This window comes from Eublepharis macularius, chromosome 7, assembly GCF_028583425.1.
Source record: "Eublepharis macularius isolate TG4126 chromosome 7, MPM_Emac_v1.0, whole genome shotgun sequence".
Classification (NCBI taxonomy): Eukaryota; Metazoa; Chordata; class Lepidosauria; order Squamata; family Eublepharidae; genus Eublepharis; species Eublepharis macularius.
The window spans coordinates 34,562,843-34,588,797 of record NC_072796.1 but is presented as its reverse complement, the minus strand read 5'-3'; the positions used below and the strand labels follow the sequence as shown (position 1 = coordinate 34,588,797).

General features: G+C 41.6%; 1 protein-coding gene across 1 annotated transcript; it reads right to left on the bottom strand.

Moving 5' to 3' along the window:
- Positions 1-1,347: 1,347 nt before the first annotated feature.
- Positions 1,348-25,454, bottom strand: SERPINB5 (serpin family B member 5). Its single transcript, XM_054985053.1, has 7 exons — positions 25,364-25,454; positions 17,196-17,373; positions 14,336-14,473; positions 9,664-9,781; positions 5,965-6,107; positions 5,168-5,335; positions 1,348-3,564 (listed from the first exon to the last, which is right to left on the bottom strand). Exons 2-7 carry the CDS (start codon positions 17,361-17,363, stop codon positions 3,172-3,174), a joined length of 1,128 nt encoding a protein of 375 aa, XP_054841028.1. The 5' UTR covers positions 17,364-17,373; positions 25,364-25,454; the 3' UTR covers positions 1,348-3,171.
- Between the last annotated feature and the right edge of the window lie 501 nt (positions 25,455-25,955).

Here is a 25,955-nt window from a genome sequence, read left to right as displayed (position 1 = left end):
TAAAGCCAGTTCTTAACATATACATCTCTTGCACTTTGAGTTGATTCCAGGAAGGTCTGGAGAAACCCTGAATTGGTGCTTGGAAGCAGTTTTGGAGTGGATTCAGGCTAATAAACTGAATCTTAATCTTGACAAGATGAAGGTTCTATTGGTTTGTGGAAAGTCTGACATGGGATTTAAAGTGTCACCCAGTCCAGATGGTAGGTTTCCCAGTTGCCTGCCAACTCTGGCAAGTACGCAGCAGGCGAGGCATAGCCCAGCAGGGCACAACAATGACACTTCCTGAAGTGATGTCATCAATCTGGCTGTGGGAGTGCATGAACATTCCCACTGAGCATTCCCACTGCCAGAGCAATGACAGGCCCCTCCATCCCACCAGGAAGGTAAAGGGACCTGGCAACCCTACTGGATGGGGTTGCACTTCCCTTGAAAGAACAGGTCCATATTATGGAGTTCCTGCCCCTCAAATGGCCGCCGCTGTGGCCATTTGAGGGGCGGGAAGGCCATTTTCGACCTCTTCCAGCACCCTGTGAGCCCACACAGTGGCAGAAGAGGCCAAAAACGGCCGTCCCACCCCTCATGGGAGGAGGGGGAGGATGCCATGGGCCCGCAGGGCAAGTGTGGGGCTGGGGCCGGGGCTGGGGCAGTTTAAAGGGCCCTGCGGCTTGCAAGTGGCAGGTCCCTTTAAACTATCAGCTGGCAGGCAGCAAGGGGGGATCCCCCCTGCCGCCTTCCAGCTGATAGTTTAAAAGGACCTGCCACTTGCAAGCCGCAGGAAAAGTTTATATGGCCATTTCCCTGGGGAAATGGCCATTTAAACTGCCCCTTTATGGCCCAAACGAACCAGTAGACCAGTTCATGGAAGTTTGTGGAAACGAGCTTCCACGAACCACTGGTTCATGAACCACAAACCAGCCTGGTTTGTGCGTTTTTTGGGGTCGTAATTCGATTCGTGCCCATCTCTACTCTTTACTATTTTGCAACTACAGACTAACACGGCTAACTCCTCTGGATCACTGGTCTAACAGTCACTCGCCCCCTTTTTAGGCAAAGGGGCTTATTAAGGGTTCTGCCAAATGTTCAGGGGTTAACATTTTTTACTCAAGTCGGGTCATGGACTCCCCAAAACATGCTCCTTTGTGTGCCTAGGCACTCCTGTTCACTGCTCCTTTAATAAAGATCATGCTCATTCTGAATAAACTTCCTGATTATGTCCTGTGGCCAATCAGATTCAGCTGTGTGATGTCACAAACCCAAAGCTGAGGGAGTGCCTTCTCTCACTCTGAACAGGCAGATGTTTTTCATTCACAACCATGTTTCAACACTGGAAATAAAAGAAGACACACAGTTTTTGCAATGCTTTATTAGGAATGCCTTTAGGTAATCTAAATAGCACACAAGCAGCAGGGAGACAGTAAACGAAAAAGAAAACTCTGTAAAATGCTACCATATTTAACTTGAATATGGATCAATTCCACATTAATTACTAGCTTTCCGTTTTTGAAAGTCTTTCCCACTATTGACAACAGCATGTAAGGGGTCAAAACAGATGGGATACTATGAGAGGTACGACTGGATCTTCTCAGTAGCCGTATACAGTCATTAAAATCATAGCCCTCAAATAATGTGTAAAGGAAAATTGCACTACCCGCAATCCTCCCAGTATGTGAAGCTGCCATTGTGTGTGAATCCAGCAATGCAAGTATCTTGCTTCAGTACACAGGAACACATCCCTCAAAAATCTGGGTATCTAATCGTGAGTACTGAAGCCAGAAAATACGTGTGTTGCCCTTTCATACAAAATGGCAACTGCATGTATCAGAAGGACCATAGGTAGCACCTTATTTCCAGTCCTTACGCATGGTTTGAGCATCAAAATTAGGACTGAAGCCACATGGGAAAAGGAGAGACTTTAATACCCAGCCTGTTGACTGAAATCACTGACGCATACCTATTAGTCTTGAGGGGGGGGGAGCAAGCAAGACAGATGTCTTTCTTCTTCCAAAGCTAATAGGAGTAAAGGCAAGGAGCAGGCATGCCATCGCTCCACCCCCAACCCACCAACCCCTGCAACAGCTCACCTGGCCAGCAGAGGGAAACTAAAGGGGAAAGCGGGAACACACAAGTAGGTTTACATGTTTGCCAGTGATGTAATGATGATGTCAGCAGATGCGCTCACTTCTCATGAGCCAGGAATGATGTCATCATGCCATAGTTTGGGGGGTAAAAACCATAAGAGTTTTTGCCCCCAAACCAGACTGGTTCCAGCAGGCCAGCAGCATGATGGCGTCATTTCCAGAAATGATGTCATTATGTCACCAGTGAGCATGGAACAGGCCAGTAAGTCTCCCCCCGCCCCCTGCCTATTGCTAGTGGGGAACTGGAAACCCTAGCTAGGGGGCAGTTCTGCTAGGCAAAACCATGTAGAAGCAAAAATTAAACCCTCTCCTCTCTCCCCATGTATTCAGCTCACAGATTACCTTTACAAGATGTCAGATAACTGTGATCTCCTCCTTTATTTGATCCTAACAATGTAAGATGTGTACACTTCCCGTAACAGTTCCAGTAACATACTGTTGTTATAAGCACAATAATAATAACATTCAATTTATATACCACCCTTCAGAACAACTTAATGCCCACTCAGAGCGGTTTTCAAAGTATGTCATTATTATCCCCGCAACAATCACCTTGTGAGGTGGGTGGGGCTGAGAGAGCTCTGTAGAGCTGTGACTGGCCCAAGGTCACCCAGCTGGCTTCAAGTGGAGGAGTGGGGAATCAAACCCGGTTCTCTCTAAAGAGTAAAGAGTCCCGCTGCTCTTAACCACTACTCCAAACTGGCTTTAGCTACTTAGATTTTTTAGATCCAGTGCAATCATTTTAAGCATCCCCATTCTAACAATTACCTTGGATGAGGAAGAAACTACTAAATACATTATTTTAAAGTCAAAATACAAAACACAGTTTTCATGCTGCCTGTAAAAAGTACACAGATCTGCTTTGACTATCTCGTCTGAATAAGAGTTTCATATGAAATCATATATCCTACTTGAACTAGGAAACTTCTTTGGTTATTTTTCAAAATCTGATACTTGGGTTTCAAAGGTTTATAGGAAAAGGGTAGTAATTGATATATAGATATTTATAAACCTGGCTTTTCTCATGTTCTGTTTAAGGAGAACAGAATCTGCCAGCAAAAATAATACTGCGGGTTTTGTTGTGTCTAAAGAAGAAGAAAAATGGATGGTCGGCTTTGAATTCATCTTTGTGTTGTAGGATCCGGTATCCTGGCACGTCTCGGGAGTCTGCCCCTTCTTCACCTACTTCCAGTGAGACTCTGTGGAGGACCTGGGACAAAATGACCCCTTTGGTCTCTGACATTTCAGAGAAATCAGATGCACCCTCATCAAACAGGTGGGTCATGCCAAGGCTTTTTAAAACGGGCTTAAAATCGTACTCCCTTTCAATATTGAATTTGGGAAGAAACACATTCACTTTTGTATTGGCCATCACACTGGGGTTGGTCCATTGTAGCACCTTTTCAGGAGTGAGCACCTTCTCGAGCTGAAAATGTAAGGCAAAACAAGTTAATTTGAATATCCCTACACTAGGCAAGACCTATTCATTTTTTGGACAATTAAGTCCAGTGCATTTATCTAATACCCTAATCTTATAAGTATCCTTAGCTATGATGTGTACAACAGAAGTACCAACCTTGTTGAGCCTACGGGCATTGTTAGAATTTTAAGAGTTGATTGTGGCCCACCAGGGACCCAGTAAGGTTTCTGTTTTTGCTGCCCGCTGGGACTGCAAACAGTGGAACTGGCAAGCCACAATTCATACCTGGTGACTGCATTGATCCCAAGTTGGGCAGGCCTGATTGATAGGTTCGTTAGGAGTCCGGTTGGCAAGTCACATTGCCTGCCACCACTCTGAGTGGCGGCAGGAGAAAAATAAAATAAAAAATAGCAACGTCAATGTTAAAACTTGAAAAGGGTAGTAGGGAGGCTCTAGGAATCAACAGAAAAATCTACAGTACCATAGAATTTCTAGTGATTTCTAGAGATACCCCTTGTCACTTCTGGGTTGTACCTGGAAAAGATGAAGCAATGTCAGTGCCATCTCTGACATCACATATATGCCCCCTTGTCCCTGTCCCCAGTTCTCCCACCAGTTACCCGGCTTGGCTTGGCAACCCTACTAATTGATGGTAGTGCTATCACACCCTCTCTGTTCATCTACCATACAGCTCCATGCAAAGTTGTTGTGAACCACTACTAAATTGCATTTTATGATGGCTACTGTCACCTGATAAAAAGCCACTTGTTGTGACATGAGCCCATGCATTTTGCTTGTATAGAACTTCAAAGGATATGACCCCTGCCCAGGACTTTTATGAACAGAACTTCCAGATCCAAACAGCCAAAGAGATATGAATAAATGTACTTACTTCTAAACACAGTATTATAAAGTATATCAAGCATCAAGATGCAGAATTTACTGTTCTTTGTATCAAAGACATCTTCTAAATAAGCAGAATGTCCATATCCTTGCATCAGCTGTACTGGTTACCAATTTCCTTATACATTCAATTCATGGTGCCTGTTCTGAACTTTAATATTCTGGGCCCACAAACCTGAAATGTACCTCTGACCATTTCAACCCACATGCTCACTAAGATCTGACCAACAGGCATTATTGGTGGTGTCTTCCATTTCCCAGAGCCTTTCCAGAGCCTTTCCATTTGTGGCTCCTGTGCTTTGGAATTGAAATGAAATCTGGCCCTCAAGTCATAGTTGATTTATGGCGAATTCTGGTGGAGTTTTCATGGCAAGAGACTAACAGAAGTGGTTTGCCATTGTCTGCCTCTGCAACCCGGGCCTTCAATGGAGGTCTCCCATCCAATTACTAACCAAGGCCAACCCTGCTTAGTTTCTGAGATCTGACGAGATCAGGGTCTCCTGGGCTGTCCACCAGGAAAAATATAGTGACTCATTATTATATTTCTACTGAGGATTTTCAGCTTTTAGCTGAAAATAATTATTCTGGACTAATCTCTCCTTTCTTTGTACTGTATGTTTATTTAATTTTTAATAGCTATTTTCATTTTTTCTCTCATTGCATGTTAAAGCAATGAATACATTAATTAATAAATATTGTTTCCTACCTGCTCCAAGCCAGTAGTTTCATCCTCAATCTCTTTAGGTAGTAAGATTAGCATACTCATGTGTTTGTTATGACAAGGCAGTTCCAAAATCTTGGTTTTTAAATCATTTATGTAACCAAGGCAAAATGTAGCTTCCAAGTTCATCATCTGCACAGGTTTGGTTTCAGTCTGTTAAGAACAAAGAGTTTTCTTAATTAATGATTCCACAATCAGCATACATTACTTTCATACTTTAGAAACGTGTAAGAGGGAAGGGAGGCCAAAAGAGTTTCCTGGGAAAATTGGCTACCAGCTAAACTGTTATGTCTTTGCATATGTATGTTGCAAGAAATAGATGAGCCAGCATGATGCAGTAATTAGTTACAGCACAATCCTAAAGAGATTTACTCCAGTCTAAGTCAATTGATTTTAATAGGCTTAGACTGGATTAACTCTTCTTAGGATTGCACTGTTAGACTAGGATCTGAGACACCCAGAGATGAATGTCCACTGACCTTCAGACATTCGCTCTCCTTCAGTATATCCCACCTCACAGGTTTGTTGTGAGGATATAAACAGGAGTGCATATTGATGTTGTAAGCTGTTGTGGGTTCCCACTGGGGAGAAATCTCTAAACAAGTAAATAAATGTAAATAGCGTTTTGAGAAATACAGTGGGAGCAACAATTGGTGAAGACCTTATATTTTGATTATCAATATATGGTGTAACTTTAGCTCCATATATTAAAATTCTATTCTGATAAGCAAACATTTGCAAATTCCATTGTTTGTCATGGGAGGGCTTGTGTTCTTTCATACCTTATTTATTCTGAAAGGGCATTCCTTAATTTGCTCCTCAGGAAACTTCTTCATCCAATTTGTGGTGAAATAGGCTGTATTTATCAGGAGAATCTTAGTCTGGTCATTGACAGTCCCCTCAACCAAAATGTTCTCCATTTTACCTGCAGACCCAATGGAAAGATAATTTCATTGAAAGATCATCCCCAATTACAATATATAAAAGAAATGTTGAACTCTTCTAGAGAATTTCAGTTCAGGTATGCAATTATTTATTTGTATTTATGTATGTTTAAAGGCTTCTATCCTGCCTTTCTCCGAAGAAGCAAGACACAAAGTGGCTTACCGTAAGTTATAGCCCATCAACAACTCCTATGTAAAAAAACTCTAATAAAAATCTTTAGATACGACTATCTCAGACACAACAAGTCTGAGCCTGGACCCCAGGCTGTGGAGGGCAGAGGTGAGCAGCCCTTGCTGAAACACTCCTTGGTGGCAGCAATAAACTCTTAAGTGTAAACTTCTGCCTGAGACCTTGAAGAACTACTGACATTGAGAGCAAACAGTACTGGGCTAAACAGACAATGATCTGGCCTGGTATAAGATAATGGCATAGGTCCACATAACAAATGGATTCAGGCAACCAGGTTCAGTGATGAAGCCACAAAGACTAGTTTCTGAGGAGACAAGGTGGCTGTGTAGATACTCTGAAATGTCCTTTAGAATGAAGTGGTGAACTGGGACCTACTGCAGTGTGGTGATGTGCATATTACACCTGTGTTGTGTCATCTACACTGTTTGTTCAGAAGTGCTGGTCATGACCTTAGAAGTTCTGCAGGCCTTAAGTGCAGAGTACCTGAAGGACTGCCTCCACTCGTATTTACATGCTCGTGCTCTGAGGTCCGTTGAGGAGGTTCTGTTGCCAGAACTCTCATGGCTGAAGGTCATCAACTGGGAATCTGTACCAAGGCCACCTTAGCAGCTGCCTCAGCTCTTTGGAACTCCATGCCCAGCCTCAACATGCAGAGATGGGCGGGGTGGGTGGAGACCTTTTAAAATTCCAGAATATCTTTTAGTTAACTCCCCACCATGGCTTTGCTTTTTTTGAGGGTTTTTACATGTGGGTGTTTTTACTGCTTTGTGTTTTTTAAAATTATTTTAAACTGCCTTGAGCATTTTTTTCAAAAATGGAAAAGCAGCCCAAAAATTGTGCTAAAGAAAAATGAATAATAATGTTTTTCTAAAGATGTTTGACTTCTCAAGAAAAAATTTAAAGAATGTAAGAAGTGACAGACTTTACATCATCTTTTGTCTCAGGTAGTAGAGGGGGACATGCAATAGAGACAGAGAGATAGAGAGGTCAGGGCATGTGCATTAGAGATGAGCACAAACAGCAATATGAACAAAAAAAAGCCACGAACAGCCCAATCTGCTGTTCGAGAACAAGCTGTTTGTGAGGCCCCATTCTAAACAAACAGGTAGTCGTTGCAAGCCTCATTCGTTGCTGTTCATCAAGCCAGACAGCCTGGCACCTGCAATCAATTCCCTTGGCAACGTAGGCAGGGATTGACTGAACTCTGTCTGAACTCCTGCCGTTGCCCTGGAAACCCCAATCTAAGCCCGATTTAGCTTGATAGGCAGGTCTTCCTTCCAAGTGTGGAGCTCCAAATTGGTTACAACAAGGGAGCAAAGACCATGAGGGAGGGGGGCTCCCAGTTCTGGCTAGTCTTTGCAAACAGTGGAGAGGGAGAGAGTTGCCGTTGGCATTTTGATAGAGTGCATTGGAACTTGAATTTTCTTTGTGTGTGGTGGGATATGGATCTACCCCTTCAAGTTCCAGGGCTGCTGCCAGGCTCTGGGGCCAAGATATTATTTATTATTGGTACCTTTCCTGGTGCCTGCTCAGGTCAGGTTTCTGGGAGTGGCGCAGTAGGGATCTTGACCAAACTTGGATGATGGCTGGAGGAGAGCCTGCTGGCCCCTATGAACCGCCAACCACAAACAGGGTCATGAACAGGGTCATGTTCATGGTTGTTCATGAGACCCTGTTCATGGATGGCAACGAACAACGAACATCATGTTCGGGGTTTTTTTTCTGTTTGTGCCCATCTCTAGTGTGCATCTCACCTTCCTACTGGAGCTATCTCTGTGACATGTAGATTGTTACTCTCACGGACTGACTTCCTCCTTCTCCTTCACTTGCTAGCACCTTCTTCTCCATTTTGCAGCCATGCAGGCAGTGCATGCTTCCTGCATCCACTGGCATTGTAGCTTAGATAGACAAACTAGACTCTGTCTCTTCTCTTTCCTATCTTAAGAGGTGTTCCTATATTAAAAGGACTCTCTTTTTCCTTACCGAAATAAAGCATGCTCCATGTAATTTTTTAATCTCACACACTTAGTTGCACCAACTAAGCTATCCTGCTAACAAAGAGGGTTTTTAAAAGAACATATTCCTCGTTAGATCAGACAATTTTTATGGTCACTAGGACCGGTAAACCTATATAAAAACCTACAGAGATCATTGGTTTGTAATGATACTTCTTTCATTTCTGGTTCATACAAGCAGTCATCACGTCAAAAACACAAACATCAGTTTCCACATCAGTTTTTTGTCTAAATAAGCACACATGGCTCCCGAATGAAGTATCTCGTTACTTTCACAGAAATAATGTCCTGTGTACTTCTTATATTCCTACCACATGGAGGCATTGAACACCATCATATCATTTGTGAATTAAAGCTAGCATACAAGTGCTGACAAGTCTACTCCCTTAAAGTTACACAGAATCTCTCACTAGACGAGCTGTAACTAAGAGGAGATCTTCCCAGATTTTAAAGACAAATAGCAGCTTGGAATGTATTTCAATTTTTCTTATTATTTTATGTTTCTGTTGAGGTTCAAAGCCAAGAATAATCAGTTTTTCAGTCTAGTTCAGTGCAAGATCACAACTGCTAAGGTCACAGTTGTTTACACTCTCTAGTAAGGATACACTGCAGTGTAATCTCATGTATTTCCCTTTCTTGTTAGTAGTATTGCTTGAGATATTTTAAGAGATTGTCTATTTTTGGTATATTTGTGATTGGGTGTATTTTTTTTCTGATGCGGCACACTTTTTCTGTGGATGTGTACACGGCATCATTTGGACTTAACGAATCATCACAAGACCAAAAAGGTTGGTAAAAAAATGTTCTCAGGGATTCAAGACAGAGGACTATTTTAATATTTTACTTGAGGTGCTACAATGCCTCTGGTCAATTCTCTCCATATCCCTGATAATCCCATTGGTCTTTGAAAGACTTGTAAGATATTGCTGTTTTTAAATGTTCTTTGGGTTATGTTGATCTGGACATAATTTATTTATTTAGTCCATTTTTATCCCGCCCTCCTTTTAAGGCACTTAGGGCAGCATCCATCATTCTTCCCTCCTCTCATTTTATCCTCACAACTACTTTTTGAGGTAGATGGGGTAGTCTGAGAGTGTGACCTGCTCGAGATCACCTTGCTGGTTTCACGGTTGAGTGGAGATTTGAAGAGTTTGGGAGAATTTCATATATTATTTTATTTGGGAATCTTGATGTGATGTTAGCTACTCTTAACTTTTTGGATGAGCAAGATACAGTTTTTCAAAATACAAAATACACGAAAATTTAAATATGATTAGGGAAGAATTCACTTCTCTTTTCAAGAACATTAAGCAGGTCACTTGATGCACTTGCCATCAGTTAGGTCGGAAACAGATTTGTTGATTTGTACCCTGGTGTCCTCTGATTTGTCTTTAAAATCCACTAGCTCCAGTTCTGATGGGAAGGGTCTTTTGATAGAACTCATAAATTCCTGGAAAAGAGATAGAGAAACATTCAGTCTTGCTGCAGCCCTATACATTTCAGACTTACAGCTTCAGGTGGATAGCTGTGTTTCCACAGTAGAAGAGCAAGATTCAGGTCCAATAGCACCTTAGAGACCAAATACATTTCACCCTTAATGGAATTGATTTCATTTTTAAAAAACTAAATTTATATAGCAATTTTTCTTTGACCATAAATTGAACTTTTTTTCAATCATGGGGACTTTGGTTCCATCAAGACAAATAATGTTGGGCTTTTTATGGATCCCTCTTGGATATCTTTAAAAACATTTTTTAAGCAGAGGCAAAATGCTTGTGTGATTCTATTTCACAAGGAGCCGACAATGCAATGTTCATCTTTATTCAAGTGCGTCTTGAATAATGTTTATTCCAATGGGAACATTAAATCAGATATAGAAGTCCTCCCAACCTAGCTCCTTTTACTGCATTGCAACTTAGCAAACAAGTGGCAAAGCTCCTCTTGCTGATCACTTGTGAACCAGCTAATGGCAGGCCTACCCAGGCCTTTTTTTCTGGGAAAAGAGGTGGTGGAACTCAGCAATGGAACTCAAGACCACACAATGATGTCACTTTGGGTAAGCTGGAACAAGGGGGGAGTTTTTAAAAGTTTAAATCACCCTTGGCAAAAATTATCACATTTTCGCCAAATGCTGCATGCAGGGCAATCAACTCCCCTCTGTCTGAGATCAGAGGGCGGGGCCACCATCCATGTGACCATTTTCAAGAGGTGCCAGAACTCCGTTCCACCATGTTCCTGCTGAAAAAAAACCCTGGGCCTACCTGCACAACTTATGTTATGACCACCAAGAAAAACAGCCCACCAGCCATATATGGGACAACCAGGAGCTTGATACATCTCTTGTGTTTGCAGCCTGCCAGGGACTACAAAAAACAGAGCATCTCTAGTGGGACCCAGTATATGGTGGGTGAATTACAGCCTGCTTAGTAGGTCCCAAATTTGGGAGGCTTTAATATGCTGTGTATAGTATCAAACCATCAAATATGTCATTGCACAATATCCTTTGAAGTTAATTTTACATATTCTCTTGTCATGAGTTAAAAAAAAAACCCTTCCAGCCCAGAGAACAGTCCCAAATTCATAATCCTTCCATGTTAGGAGAAAATGGCATAATGATACCAGCTGGGTCAAAAACTTTAAATTTGGAAATATACAATTGTTGTGGCCTCTAAACCTTCAAACTTGTGATCTGCTAAACCAAATGCAATACTATGGACCTGAATTGTGGCATGTCAGGAGAATGAAAATTTCCTTCTTTGGGCAGCCCAAGTTGTAACTTTCTGAATATTAGCACTGGAAAGAACAATAATAACATGAAGCTTTATCCTGTATGTTCTCTGTAGGCCTTCTTGGAAAATTTGGTTGGCTGCTGCACACTGAATGAGATTAATAATCTTCATCTTTAAACCATTTCAGCAGGAATATTCATTTATCAATTTTCATGTATTGTTTTACGCCAATCTGATTACTGATTTAAATTAAATATAATATACAATTAATCAGAGTACACTCTGATTAATGTTCAATAGGGCCAGGCTTTGTTTTGTAGTATTTAAGTAAAGATGTTACTTTGAACACTGTTCATAAAACCTTTATAAAAACACAAACATTCATATAGAATTGAAATGAAGAGGCTGAAATATAATTTTGTGTGTTTTCCAGGTGAATATGATCTATATTGCTCTGACCTGAATAGCCAAGGTGAGCCTGCTCTCATCAGACCTTAGAAGCTAAGCAGGGTTGGTCTTGGTTAGTAATTGGATGGGAGACCTCCAGCAAAGACCAGAGTTGCAGAGGCAGGTGATGGCAAACCACCTCTGTTAGTCTCTTGCCATAAAAACCCCACCAGTGGTCACCATAAATCAGCTATGACTTGAGGGTACTCTCCACCACATGATCTATATTATCACATGTATTAAATTATAAATACAACTATGAATTCTTTTGATTATACATTATCAGTAAAATGTTTGTGATCCACAAAGTGGTTATTGACGTATTTCAATTTATGATGACTGTTTAGATCTAAACATTTGCCCACTCTGTTTCCAACAGTAGGGAAAGCAGTTAACATGCCAGCCCTCTGCATTAATTTCTACTGAAAATTGTCTGATTGAGCCTTAAATCCAGCCAATTTCCATAAATGAATCCTCAATTAAAATCAAGTACTTAACTCAATTTTGTGTTGGGCTGTGTAATTCATAAAACACTTTTCTATCAGCAAAGGAACTTTCTCATGGATGCAACCATGAGAACTTCAAGAGCTTTATACCAGTCGATAATAAATTCTTGAAGTAAACCCACAAAACAAACTCTCACACCATATATAGTCCTCCTATTGATGAGGGTGCTAAAGTTTGAGGAAAGTGGCAATTATTCTTCAATCAGAGTTCAGATCTAATTGACGACAGACATTTGAGGATATCCAACTTTGTGTGCTGGGGGCAATGTATCTTCCTGATAACATGCAGTTGCCATTTAGACTGAAACAGGCTGATTCCGCACACGTTGGATAATGCACTTTCAATGCACTTTATCAATCGTTTAAGGTGGATTTTTTGTTCCACACACAAAAAAATCCATCCCAAATGATCTATAAAGAGGATTAGAAATGCATTATCCAATGTGTGCGGAATCATCAACAGTCACTGTATGTATTGTCTGCTTCAGCAGATGCTACAAATGTATACTGATGCAAATAGGCAAGATCAACAACTGGCTGTACATGTGCATTCACTGATGTAGCCCCCATCTTATGGAAAAGCCTGCCTGATGAGGTCAGGAAGGCTCCTGGTCTCTTGGCATTTTGCAAACTATGCAAAACTAGAAGGCATTTTTTACACAGGTAATTGGGCTATATTATAACAGAATGTTCAGAAGGATGCTTTAACAAAGAGAAAGAGAATGTGTGGACTGTACTGCAGTGTACAGTGCATACTATCTGTTGCTGTATGTATTATCCTCCTATATAATTTCTGCATCATTTAACATGTCATGTTAATACTTACACTTTGTTTCAGATTTCTGCTTGGTTTCAGATTTCTGCAATCCTAATCCTATTACATTGCTTATTGGATGTCCCATCCTGTTGATTGCATTGACTTACACTGTGTAACCTGCCTTGCATCTCAATGAGAAAGGTGGGCTATGAATGACATAAATAAATGAATAAAAATAATCATGATATCTATGTCACATGAAATGGTGACAATGTCTATCAGGGGGATTTTGAGTGGCACATGTTTCCTCTCAATGCTCACAGTTCAAGATCTCTGAATGTAACATCTGAAAAAGTCTCGTATGATTCTGAGCATTTAAATAGCCACATCCAGGGCTTTTTTTCTGGGAAAAGAGGTGGCGGAAGTCAGTGGGTTGCCCTCGGAGAAAATGGTCACATGGCCGGTGGCCCCGCCCCCTGATCTCCAGACAGAGTGGAGTTTAGATTGCCCTCCATGCCGCTGAGTTGCGCATAGGGCAATCTAAACTCCCCTCTGTCTGGAGATCAGGGGGCGGGGCCACCAGCCATGTGACCATTTTCAAGAGGTTCCAGAACTCTGTTCCACCGCGTTCCAGCTGGAAAAAAGCCCTGGCTACATCAATGTTCTAAGCTCTTAATGTACATTTTTGCACTGTGATTTTTACAACAGCCCTGGAAGATAGTCCAGTATATTACTGCAAGTGAGAGCTTAACATTGAGAGAGAAGTCCCCTAGTGTGTTGGCTGAGAAGAAGTATTTTGTCTGAGGCCACCTGGTGAGCTGATGACAAAGGCCAAGACATAGCAGCTTGTTTGAGGCCACCTAGTGAGTTCAAGGCGGAGGTTGAGAAAGAGCAGCTTGCCTAAGGTCAGTTAATGAATTCCTGACAGAGGTTGATAAAGAGCAGCTTGCCTGAGGTCAACTAGTGAGTTAATGGCAAATACAGTTCTCAAACGTAGATGCAGAGGAATTAGTCGTGTTAGTCTGTGGTAGCAAAATCAAAAAGAGTCCAGTAGCACCTTTAAGACTAACCAATTTTATTGTAGCATAAGCTTTCGAGAATCAAGTTCTCTTCGTCAGATGCATGATACAGAGAACTTGATTCTTGAAAGCTTATGGTACAATAAAATTGGTTAGTCTTAAAGGTGCTACTGGACTCTTTTTGATAGTTCTCAAACGGTACACCTCCTAGACTGTACAGCTCTTAGCCACTATACCTGCTCTACATTATGTACCGTCATGGTGCTTAAATCAGATTCAGGGAGAAATGTATAATAATAACAACATACTACTTGCTTTCAGATAAGGATGGAAAGTGAATGTTGATAGAAAATCTGTAATCAACACAAGATGCCACTTTTGCACTGAATTGTAAAAAGAGAAGTATATTGTAATTTAATACCAAATGCAGACACAGTATTATAAGTAACAACAATAAATGAAAAAATTCCATTCACAATGCAGTTTAGATTACCACTGTCAACAGGCTGGCCTATGCAAAAGTATAATTCCTTCTTAGTGGCTTACCGTAGTAGGGTTTAAGGACTTTTCTACATAGAGCCGTTTGACCATTTTCAATGAATAAAAAGAACTAAGTTTGGAAGTATCTGCTGTTAGTGTTTGGAAACCAAAAGGAACGTCTTTAACATCTTCTAGATGAAGGCCCTGTTGAGTGATACATTTTAGATTAACCACTGTTTTCAGCATAGATTTCTGAAAGTACAGCTTTTCCAACACAATAACACCAAATAAAACAGAACATATTATCATTACATCTAATTCTGTACAATGGACTCAAAATGTGGATCAAAAACTCCACATAATAAGGCCATGTACAGATAAGCAGTATTTTTCTACAAGCCCGGAGGATGTCCTGGGTTTGTAGAAAAATATGAATAGTTAAAATGGAAAGTATTTTGAAAAGAAACTGGAATCAAAGGTGCAATGTCTGCTTCTTTAAGATAGAATTCCAGACAATCCCCAAATAATGTTGCTGAGATTTTCAGCACAGGGAAGGGGGAAGGGGAGAGAGACAGACTAAAAAAGTAAAAGATCCAAGGAAGAGAACTTAGTTTCTGACATGTAGCCCTGTTAGTCTGTAGCAGTAAAACAAAATTCAAGTCCAGTAGCACCGTAGGCCAAACACGATTTTCCAGGATATAAGCTTTTGTGAGTCAAAGCATGCTTCTGTATCACTATCTGATGAAGTGAGCTTTGACTCACAAAAGCTTATAGCCTGGGAAATTTTGTTGGTCATTAAGGTGCTAATGGACTCCAACAAAGGAAAGGGAAGAAGAGAGGAAATAAGGTTAAAAGGGAAAGCTGAAAATGGAAGAGGAGAACCGAAAAGGTGGGCGGGTAAATGAGTAAGAAGGGACAGAGGCTGCCAAGGGGAGAAACAAAAAAAGGTAGGTAAGCAGATATATATGCAAGACCGAGAGAAGGAAAAGAGAGGGGCTGCCAGGGGAAGGGAGAGCTGAAGATGAGGGTAAAGTGGTAAGTAAGTGTATGGGAGAGAAGGAAAGGAGACAGGCTGTAGGCAATGCCAGTGGGAGACAAAGAGGAAAAGCAAAAGGGAGAGAAGAAGTGGGGAAATTAGCTTTCCACCCTGTGAATACTCATAGCAAAATATACAATCGTTAGTAGTGAGATTTTTTTTAATGACTTTTTCTTTTGCCAGCAATCAAGTTCTTCATGTCACCTCATGATTCTTATGGCTCAGGTATCTCTCTAAGGCAGCACCCAGTCTGTGAAATGTCCTCCTCAAGAATATATACCTTGTATTAGCTCTACTAGATGACAGGCTATCAGTACAACCCTAAACACTCTTTTAAGCACCTTGACTTCAGTGCACTTAGAATGGAGTGACTCTGTTTAGTATTGTTCTGTTAATCTATCTTTTTTTCCTGAGAGTTTAATATGAATTTCGTTTTTTCATCTATGGCTGGTTTTGAGCTTTGTTTCTGCTTCTCATTTTCCATGCCATCTTTTATTTATTTTAACATGTTTTCTTTTGGGTACTTTGTGCTGTTTTATTCTTTTTTTTAAGCTGTCTGTTATAGTGGAAAAGTAGTGTTAGAGATGGGCATGAACCAAAATATGAACCAAAGTTCATCACGAAGCGGGCCGGGTTTTTGTTTTGGGGGGTTTTTTTTTGGTTCCTGAACCAGCAGTTTGTCAGAGTTCATTTCTGACGAACTACAATGAACCGCCATGATTTTTAGAGCCGTTCGGATGGTTCGTTTTTGATTTGTCACTGCAGGCAGCCTAGCGCCAATCAATCTGTTACCTAGGCAACAGGGGAGTGGGCTTTCTACAGACCTTTGCAGCCCCAGAAGTGATGAACCAACGAACCAAACGAACTGGTTAGTGAACTGGGCAAGTTCATGGCAGTTCATGGTTCATGAAACATGACAAACCACAATGAACCACCATTTTCCCGGCTCATGCCTGCCTCTAGTGGTGATACTTAAATAAATGCATAAAATACATTTAAAAGTATTTGATCATACTGAATAAAAATTTTTCCTAAGTATAGTAGGTGCATTTTACCTCCGGAAAAATTCGGTATATTAGTCCACTCTTTTTAATAATTATAACATTGGCTTTTAGTATTTCAGCATGAGAAGCTATTAAGAAGAAACTTAAGAATTGTACAAGGGGCTGTTTCTCATTGGGTTAAACCATAGAGGTTTTGCCCAAATGCTACAGTGGCCCCAGCAACATACGGAAATCACTTCCAGGAAGTGATGCAGTGGATTACCAGTGAGCCCCCAGTAAGTCTCCCACCAGTTGCCAGGCTTGTGCCAGCATAAGGGATTTTTCAGAAAAAATTCAATGCCTCCAAATTCCTCCCCTTTGCCACCCAATTTTCACAGGCAAATTTTGGGCACAACCATATACCAAGTGACTTTTTAAATTATATTCCATCCAGTAGTTTCCTGGCATATGCTTGAGTACATCTAGTGCTAAACTGGGTGAAGATTTGACCATTGCCTGCTTAACATTTAAATATATACATGAAAAAATATCATTTAATATATGTAACAAGGACAATTCATTTAAGCCAGGATCAAAGCTACAAAAATGATAGACATATACAGGGCTTTTTTCTGGGAAAAGAGGTGTCGGAACTCAGTGGGTTGTCCTCAGAGAAAATGGTCACATGGCCAGTAGCCCCACCCCCTGATCTCCCCCTGATCTCCGATGAGTGGCACGTAGGGCAATCTAAACTCCCATCTGTCTGGAGATCGGGGGCAGGGCCACCGGCCATGTGACCATTTTCAAGAGGTGCCGGAACTCCATTCCACCACGTTCCTGCTGAAAAAAAGCCCTGGACATATAGTTTTTTATAGTTGCATCATCCATATTAAAATCAAACACTTACCTGTTTCATTTGGGTCGCCGTGTCCCCTTTAGCAGCTTTATATGCGAGAGCCAGAGAAGTCGAAGTACAAAGAGGAGCAAAAACAATATTGGCTGTTTTATCCTTTTCACTCAGTTTTCTTAATATGTCGACTGCAAAAGTAGTATTTGCAACCTGGATGGATTCCATTGTGTTAATTCTGGCACAGAGCAGAAAAGTGCATCAGTCAACCAAATAACTAGTCAGTCCTACATACCACAGTCAATTACAACTGAAGGTGCATGAACAAATTAACTTCACTGGAATTGAGCACCATGGGAAGAAACATCCAGAAAGCCCTCCCTCCCTAGAAGAGAACCTTGCCAAGCGGGCCTATGACTGCTAGGGTGGGAGGGCTTTCTGGATGTTTCTTCCCATGGTGCTCAATTCCAGTGAAGTTGAGGGCCCCCTTGCACACCACCCTTCTCCCTGCCTCTCGTGAGGCTGAACTCAGAAGCAAGAGAGTAATATCTCCTCGTTGCTCTGTATCCTCTGAGCTAATGAAGTAAGCATGACAATTCACATATGCCCCCTTCCACTTCCTGCCCCTTCATGAAGAGAACCACGCATGAGGAGGCCAGAAGAGTGGCCATCCCCAGTCCTTGCACTAGGTTGGCATATGCCACATTTTCCAATGCCCCTGTGCTACTGCCCAACTATGTAGCCTCAAAGTTAAACTATAGAGTTTTGCTCAAATGCTAGAACAACCCTTAATACTCACTGATGTCACTTCTGGGTGTACAGGGAGTGATGACAGTGCATCACAGGCAACATAATTATGCCAAGATCTCACCTTCTCTCCCTCCCATCAGTTACCAGTGTTATGCTGGCAACCCTAAGGGACTAACAAGACAACCATAAGCAGAGTTACACCTTCCTATGCTAGGGTGAAGAATGCTGACAGGAAGAAATTGATTCATTTGAAATGTGGTGCTGGAGGAGATTTTTTACAGATACCATGGACAGCCAAAAAGACAAATAAGTGGGTACTAGATCAAATCAAGCCGGAATTCTCCCTAGAAGCTACAATGACAAAACTAAGGCTATTGTACTTTGGTCACATCATGAGAAAACAAGATTCTCTGGAAAAGTAAAAAATGCTAGGAAAGGTGGAAAGCAGTAGGAAAAGAGGAAGACCTAAAATGAGATGGCTTGACTCAATAAAAGAAGCCATGTCCTCCAGTTTGCAAGATCTGAGCAAGTCTGTTAATGATAGGCCATTTTGGAGGTCTTTCCTTCATTAAGGTTGCCATAGGTCAGAGGCGACTTGATGGCACATAACACAAACACATGCTAAGGTTGCCAGCATGAAACTGGCAAACAGAAGGAGACTCACTTATGTAGGGGAAGCTCGCCAGCAATTTAATGATGTCATTGGCAATGTAATTACACCTTTTTCAGCGTGTCCAGAAGTGATGTCACTGCATTGCCAGAGATGGTCTAGCATCCAGCCAAAACTCTATGGTTTAAACAGAGTTTTGAATCAATGCTAAAGCGTTGCCGGTGATGCAGGGACATCACTTGTGATTATGCTGGAAGTGATGTCATCACACCAGGGCGCTGCCAATCATTCCTCATTTCTCCTCTTTTTTCTCCTGCAGCCCAGCTGTGCAACAGTAACAAAATCATAGCAGGAGACCTCACAACCCTGTCCTAAGCCCACTGATTTGAATTGATTTAGAAGGAAAAAACTCTGCTTAGAATGGCACTGTAAAAAAACAGGGATTCAAAGCAAGAAGACCCCAGTTTGATTCTTGCATCTTGGATGAACAGGCAAGTAGCCTCGGGCAAGCCATTCCATCACAGCTCCCATATGTTCTTATGAGATAATAATAACCTCCTACCTAGCTGGATTGGAAGTGCTTACAACTCGATAATGTATGAAGCAATTTGAAATACAAATGTTAAATCTGTCAGCTAAAATTTATGTCCCCCTTCCTCTAAAGAGATCAGAGTAGCATGCATGGCCCTCCCCCTGGGTTGCCAACTGCAGCTTGGAAAATTGCTGGAGATGGGGAGGGTAGTGTTTGGGGAGGGGCGGGAGCTCAGCACTGTTGTGATACCATAGAGTCTGCCATTTCCTCCAAGGGAACTGATTCAATAGTCTGGAGATCAATTGTAATTCTAGGAAACTCAGGTTCCACTTAAGGTTGGCAATGTTTCTCCTCGACATTACTCTCACAACAACAATATGGAGGTCAGCCTCCATAGTTCTTCTATTCAAACCCTAAATGCTGCTATTTTTCATAAGCTCCCATAAGCCCCTCTTTTCCTCAGTTTTTGTGTCCTATACCTATTTATTGAAGCCTCCTTCTTCACTCACTGATCCTTCAAGTTCCTATTCTTCGGTCCATCGTCCATCTCTACTTTCCCTTTGAGTCCATTATCTCAGAACTCCCTGTTTCATAATTTGCCTGTCTCCTGGACCTTCATCCCAGTCCTCAACTTACTCTACAAAGCCATTCCAGTGTCCTCAAACTGGTTTCCTATTTTTTATCCCAGTCAACCGTATAATGTTCCCTAGAATTTTAAACTAGGGTTTTTAAAAAGTCCGCTTGGTTTCAATTGTACACGTAGCCATTTTGTCCAGGTTTTCACCCCCCCCTTCCTTCCCCAGCAAAGAAAGTCACAACAACTGCCATGCAAGGAGAGACAGAGCTTCTGCCGTGGGAATGGAACACCCAGCAGTAGAAGGAACCCTAATTGTAATATTGATATCCAATGAAGCAATATTACAAAATTGCAATTGCTAAGCCATTAGTCATTGGGAAACCTTCAGCAGGGTGGAGTAAAGAGAAAACTGAGATGCAAGTTAAGCAAACTGCACTACACGCTCTTGGCATCTTGTTTTTTCTTTGGCACATTCTTTCTGCTTCTTCAGTCAGCATCTAAACCATCACTTAAGGCAAAGCGGCATCTTTGAAGTACAGTTCACTAGTTTCCCCTCCACACACACATATCCTTACAAATGTATAGATTGAGATATTATCCTCATTAAATTATCTTATTTGGGTCTCTCTGAAGAAATCTTCATTACGTTTTTTTTTTTTTTAGTGTTACCAATTATCAGTTGGCAGCAGGCAATTGCCCACTGCAACCCATTACCTGCTTTCAGTAAATTCAGCAGCAGGAAGAAAAGGGAGGGGGAGCTGACACCATATGCATTGTTACATCATTTCTGGTCAAAAACTGGAAGTGTCCTCAGCACATCACAGTGACACCCTAGGAATCTCAGTGATCTACAACTGGATTTCTAGAGTACCAGTTCCAGTTTTCATACAGAAATGACATTGCAGCTTTGTGCAATGCCATTTCCATATTTCTGTGCTCCCCCATCCTCTTCACCACCTCCCACCCTATCTAGTATGGCTAGATCAAAAATCTTCCAGAACTATACGTTTGCCTGATGTTTTAATATTCCCACTTCAGTTAAAATTTCAATCCAATAGGACAGCATGCAAATTTATCTAAAAGTTTGGATGGAACAAAACATGGATTATGGAATGCAGTGCTTTCTGCCTGGAGCTCACAATTTTTAATATCAGTCCTTCCACATTGTAATATAGAGTTCGCTACTTGTGGTTTCTCAGCCATTTAATACCTGATGAGTCTTAGGTAAAAAGAGAAATCTGTGTACATCTAATGTACCACAATTTCTATATAGGGATCACCTCTCAATATCTCACTTGTACACAGAAAAAACTAAAATCTTGACTGTAGAGTTATTGCTTAAATTGGTAGTATACCAGAAAACTTTCTGTTGCACTGTGGGTGAAAAACAAACAAATTGGGGGGGGGGGGGGTAGAACATGTAAATTCTTAAGAGGAAGACTCAGTGTCCACACTTACTGGCTGCCAGTGGAGATGGCTTTGAAGCTCAGGGCAGCATTTGGATGCAGAGCCTGAGAGCCAAGCTACAAGTGACGCCTGACACAGGTTGGACACTTGTCAGCTTCCCTCAAGTTTTGATGGGAAATGTAGGCATCCTGGTTTTATAGCTTGGCTCTCCATTACAGCTGCAAGACCAGGATGCCTACATTTCCCATCAAAATATGAGGGAAGCTGACAAGTGTCCAACCTGTGTCAGGCGTCACTTGTAGCTTGGCTCTGAGAACAAGTATAGAGAGAGGCACTAGAATAATGCTCAGCCCTTGGCTGCCAGTTCGATTTGGGAAATCCATCAGCCTCTGCAGGGCCAGCCCTGATCTCAACAACAACAACAAAACGTGGCACAGGATGGTGGGTGGGCCAGGCCATGATTAGCAGTACACATTATAAACTTAGCTGTGCAAAGGCATTGCTGTACATCTTTGATTCTACACCTATGCCTACAACCTCCCCTGAAAGTTGGTATAGGTAGTCTGTGGTAGAATTTCTTTACAGACCCACTACAAAGTCCTTCAGAGGATTTAAAAATAAGAGATTTGAAATAGAAGAAAAGAGTATATGTCCATATAAAGCTTAAAGCTCCAAGACTGCTTCCAGGCATGATGTTAAGTTTTCGTCTGATCGACTTCTAGTTAGTTTTGACATAGCACCAATGGTACAACAAATGGAGATTTGTTCATTACCAGCCCAGGGTTTGGAACTAGTGTTTATATCCAGTTTGATCACTACAGTACTGAACAGGTTGGATCCAGCAAATTATTCCACTAAGTCAAACAGAATTCCCCTCTTTATTACAGCAACAGCACCTGTTGCACATGGCTTTTGTCTATGCAGGTCTCATGATCTTCAGCATAGCTTATTTGAGACCAAGGGAGATTCCCTCCTTGTTTTTTCAATAGCAGAAACACTGGTTGGATCCAACCCATGGTAGTTCGTTGAGTAGTCAAAAAGCTCAAGCTACATTTTGTTACTAGTAGCACCACCCCTGCCTCCATGCAGGGTGAATGGAGAGAGGCAAGAAGCAGACAAAGTATGGTTTACAGAACAATATTTAGCACTTACATCTGCCAGATAATCAGAGATGGTTGTACAAGCCATGATTTAAACAAACCATGGTTTATTGTGAAATTTCAATGAAACCAGTGGGTGGTCCATACCCCTTAGACATGAGTATGCCTTCCCCACTATGGAATATCCAATGTTCTGTACTGTTCAAAAACTGAAACCCATTTTCAGTTCATTGCTCTTTGATTGACAGAATCATGTTTCACTCTTAAACTTCTGTTCTGCCAAATGTTGATAGTTTGTGGTGTGAACAATGTTCAATGGCTTCATAAAACAAAGCCTCCAGGAGCTACATTGGGTGAACAGATGAAGAAGAGTTCCACCACTCCCAATAATTTTCAGGTAACAGTTTGAGTTTTTAAAGTCTTTGACAATAAAAATATAAATATGGAGCAGAGAGCTATTTACAGGTTAGTCCACAAGCTATGAATTGACTGAAAAAGAGGTTCTTTAGCACCGAGTGTCTCAAAAAGAAAGGATAAAAACAACAACAACAGTGCTTAAATACTGCTCTTCTAGACAGATTAGTGCTCCACTCAGAGCGGTGAACAAAATCGGTGTTGTTGTTGTTATCCCCACAAAACAGAGGGAGAGCTGGGGCTAAGAGGAGCGGCTTGCGCAAGGCCATCTGCTGAGCTCATGGCAGTGGTGGGATTTGAACCAGCAGAGTACAGATTCTCAACCCAACCACTTAATCACTCTTGCCTGGTTGATGGTTGCCTGACTCTGTCAGAAGTTCTATAGTACAACATTCTAGAACACCAGTACAACTCACATTATTCCAGCTGTGCAAGATCATCATACATGATGTGGTTCTTCCCCAAGCCAGTGATAAACAAGTTTTTCAAAAGTTAACAGTCATGAGGAGGAATCACACCATGAATTTAATTTATTATATTTATATTCCGCCCTCCCCACTTTCGTAGGCTCAGGGCGGATAACAAATACAAACATCACCCAATCATTAAAAACATTTAAAAGCATTAAATAATACATTAAAAACATTTAAAAGCATTAAATTTCTGATGCATAGTCTGGGACTACTCCAGCAGTAGAGGGAAGAACAGCAGTGCTGTGATTGCTGACACTGGAATGTTGTTGTTGTTGTTGTTGTTGTTGTTGTTATATCCTGCCCTCCCCACTTGCAGGCTCAGGGCGGGTTACAACATAAGATAAAATATACAAGATAAAATCACAATAAATTAACACAGCTTTCTAATAAAACACCTGCTCACCGTATAAAAACCATATAACATCTGCGTGGTCACTCATATATGGGAGGTAGATGGTCAATACCCCCTACAGACATAAAGGAGACCGGGAGAGAGGCTCATTTGGTGGAAACCCTGATGGCCTCAACCATACACCTGGCGGAACATCTCCGTCTTACAGGCCCGCCTGAAGGAGACAAGATCGTGACAGGCCCAGGTGTCCTCAGACAGAGAGTTCCATGAGGTCGGGGTCAGGACCAAAAAAGCCCTGGCCCTGGTTGAGGCCAATCGAGCCTCCCTGGGGCCAGGGACTACCAGTAGGTGCTTACTGGCTGATCTCAGCACCCTCCAGGGAGTATATGGGAAAAGACAGTCCCTCAGGTATGCTGGTCCCAGTCCATTTAGGGCTTTATAGGTTAATACCAAAACCTTGAACCTGATCCAGAACTCCACAGAATAGGAGTACCAAGGCCTAATTTACAGAGTGTTCTACAAACACATGGTTCTATATGCCCAATAAGATGAAGCTGATCTGGATAATTTCCAGATCACTCCTTGCTGGCAAATTAACATGTAATAAAAAAGGCAAACCATCGAAGTCAGGTAGGGTGAAGAAATATCCTTTGTTTTCTAAGCTTTTCGCTTTGGCTTTATATATTATGAATTCATTTAAACCTAAATTAAAAACAATATGAGTTTGAAAAGTGGATTAAAAGTTGAAGCGGAAAATAATTATTGTTCTCCGCCTGCCTTTCAAGTTCAATGATATTTATTCACAAGGGACCTTATTATCCCAGGCTCCATTTTCCTATCTCTGTGTCAGAAGAATCTCTTTAGGAAAATGTTAGTAGGGCAGGGAAGAAATTTGTAGGTGGTACCGTTGTGATAAGCAGGGCTTTTTTTCTAGGAAAAGAGGTGGTGGAAATCAGTGGGTTGCCAGCACAGGGGGCAACTCTTGGCAGGAGGTGGTGCCCCTGGTACCACATATGCGTGCATGCAAAGTGCTCGCACACTTCCAGGACCAATGATGTCACTTTGGGTCAGCTGGAAGAAGGGGGAAGTTTTAAAAAGTTTAAATCGCCTTTGGCAAAAATGGTCACCTTGCTGGTGGCCCCGCCTCAGATCTCCAGACAGAGGGGAGTTTAGATCGCCCTCCACACTGCTCCAGATCAGAGGGCAGGGCCACCAGCCATGTGACCATTTTCAAGAGGTTCCGGAACTCCGTTCCACCGCATTCCAGCTGAAAAAAAGCCCTCGTGATAAGGACCTTGGGATCCTTCCCTCCATTTATCAGTAACCTTTGGATTGAATAGCAACATTAGATAGCTATTTGACGAGTTCTGACCAGCACCAGTCCCATTGAATTTCAATTCTTTAGTGACATTTTAAAAAGAACATTGAACAGTCATCATCCTAGCCATGCTGAAAGTGAATGTTAGATTTACCACCCTCCTAGTTCTGCAGAGCAAGTATTAGTCATCATTTCATTAACAGTATAAAGAATGCCAAGTTGAGGTTACACACCCATATGGAAAATTTCACCACGAAAAGAGTCTTTCTGAATAACCTCATGGTCTATATCATAAAATATACTCATGTAGAGAAGGTTCACGCAAATCTGTCAGTTTGCTAAGTCAATTTGTGATTTGTGAAGGTGAGCTTTTAAAATTATTTATTTAGAAATCTCCAGAAAAATCAACCATAAAGCACTAGTTCCTAGGTTTTAGTAGACTTATTAAGCTGTAAGATATTTATAGTTAGCAAAATGTCCTCAGAAAGGGGCCAAGGACTGCGGAAATTTAAGAAAAGCCATTAGCTCTGTGTGGGACCGAAAGAAGAAATGCTTCCCATATTTTACACGTGCTTAGTTTCTCCTACAACCCTTTGCTTCTTTCTTCTTCCTTGGAACCTAGTATACATGGAAGGCTATAAAACTGCTAGATATATTTTAATATACATACATATATATATATATTAAGCACTTACCTTTCTGTGAGGTAACTCCAGTAACTGAACGGAGAAAAAGATGAAACAGACACAGCTAAGGGAACTGGTGTCACTTGACAAAGAAAGAATGCACGAGCTCACCTGAATCCGAATGCCACTCCCTCTTTTCTGGTTTCTCTCTCACACACACTTAGTCATCCCTCCTGGCAATTTATACGTGATAGAAAAAGTGATTTGAGCTGAACTTGCTGTCTATAAAGCTCCACAGAGCTGTAACATGCTGTAGCAGGAATCAGCCATCTCATAATTCCTTCTCAGGTGAATTTAGCCAAGTCAGGTAGGAGCCATGGGGACGCCAGCCCACATGTGTGCAGACCCCAAATTAGTATTATTGACAGAGAAGTTGGTGTTGCCCTGAATAGAAGCGAAACTGTCCAGAAGGAAAGAAAAGGAATACCACAGTAAATTGTTACCCTTTCAATCTGGTTCAGCCTTGGAAATAGAATTGTCAACTATGGATTGGGAGATTGGGGGTGGAGCTTGGAGAGGCAGGTTTTGAGGACAGATGGGACTAGACATGGGCACAAACCAAAAAAATTTAATGAACCAGCAGTTCGTGGTTCAGTGCCGA

Coding starts and splice junctions, on each gene's coding strand:
- SERPINB5 (XM_054985053.1), bottom strand. CDS start 17,363: ATGGAATCCATCCAGGTTGCAAATACTACTTTTGCAGTCGACATATTA. Junction 6,108..9,663: donor TGTTTCCGACCTAACTGATG/GCAAGTGCATCA, acceptor TTGGGTCTGCAG/GTAAAATGGAGAACATTTTG. Junction 5,336..5,964: donor GCCCTTTCAGAATAAATAAG/GTATGAAAGAAC, acceptor TGTTCTTAACAG/ACTGAAACCAAACCTGTGCA.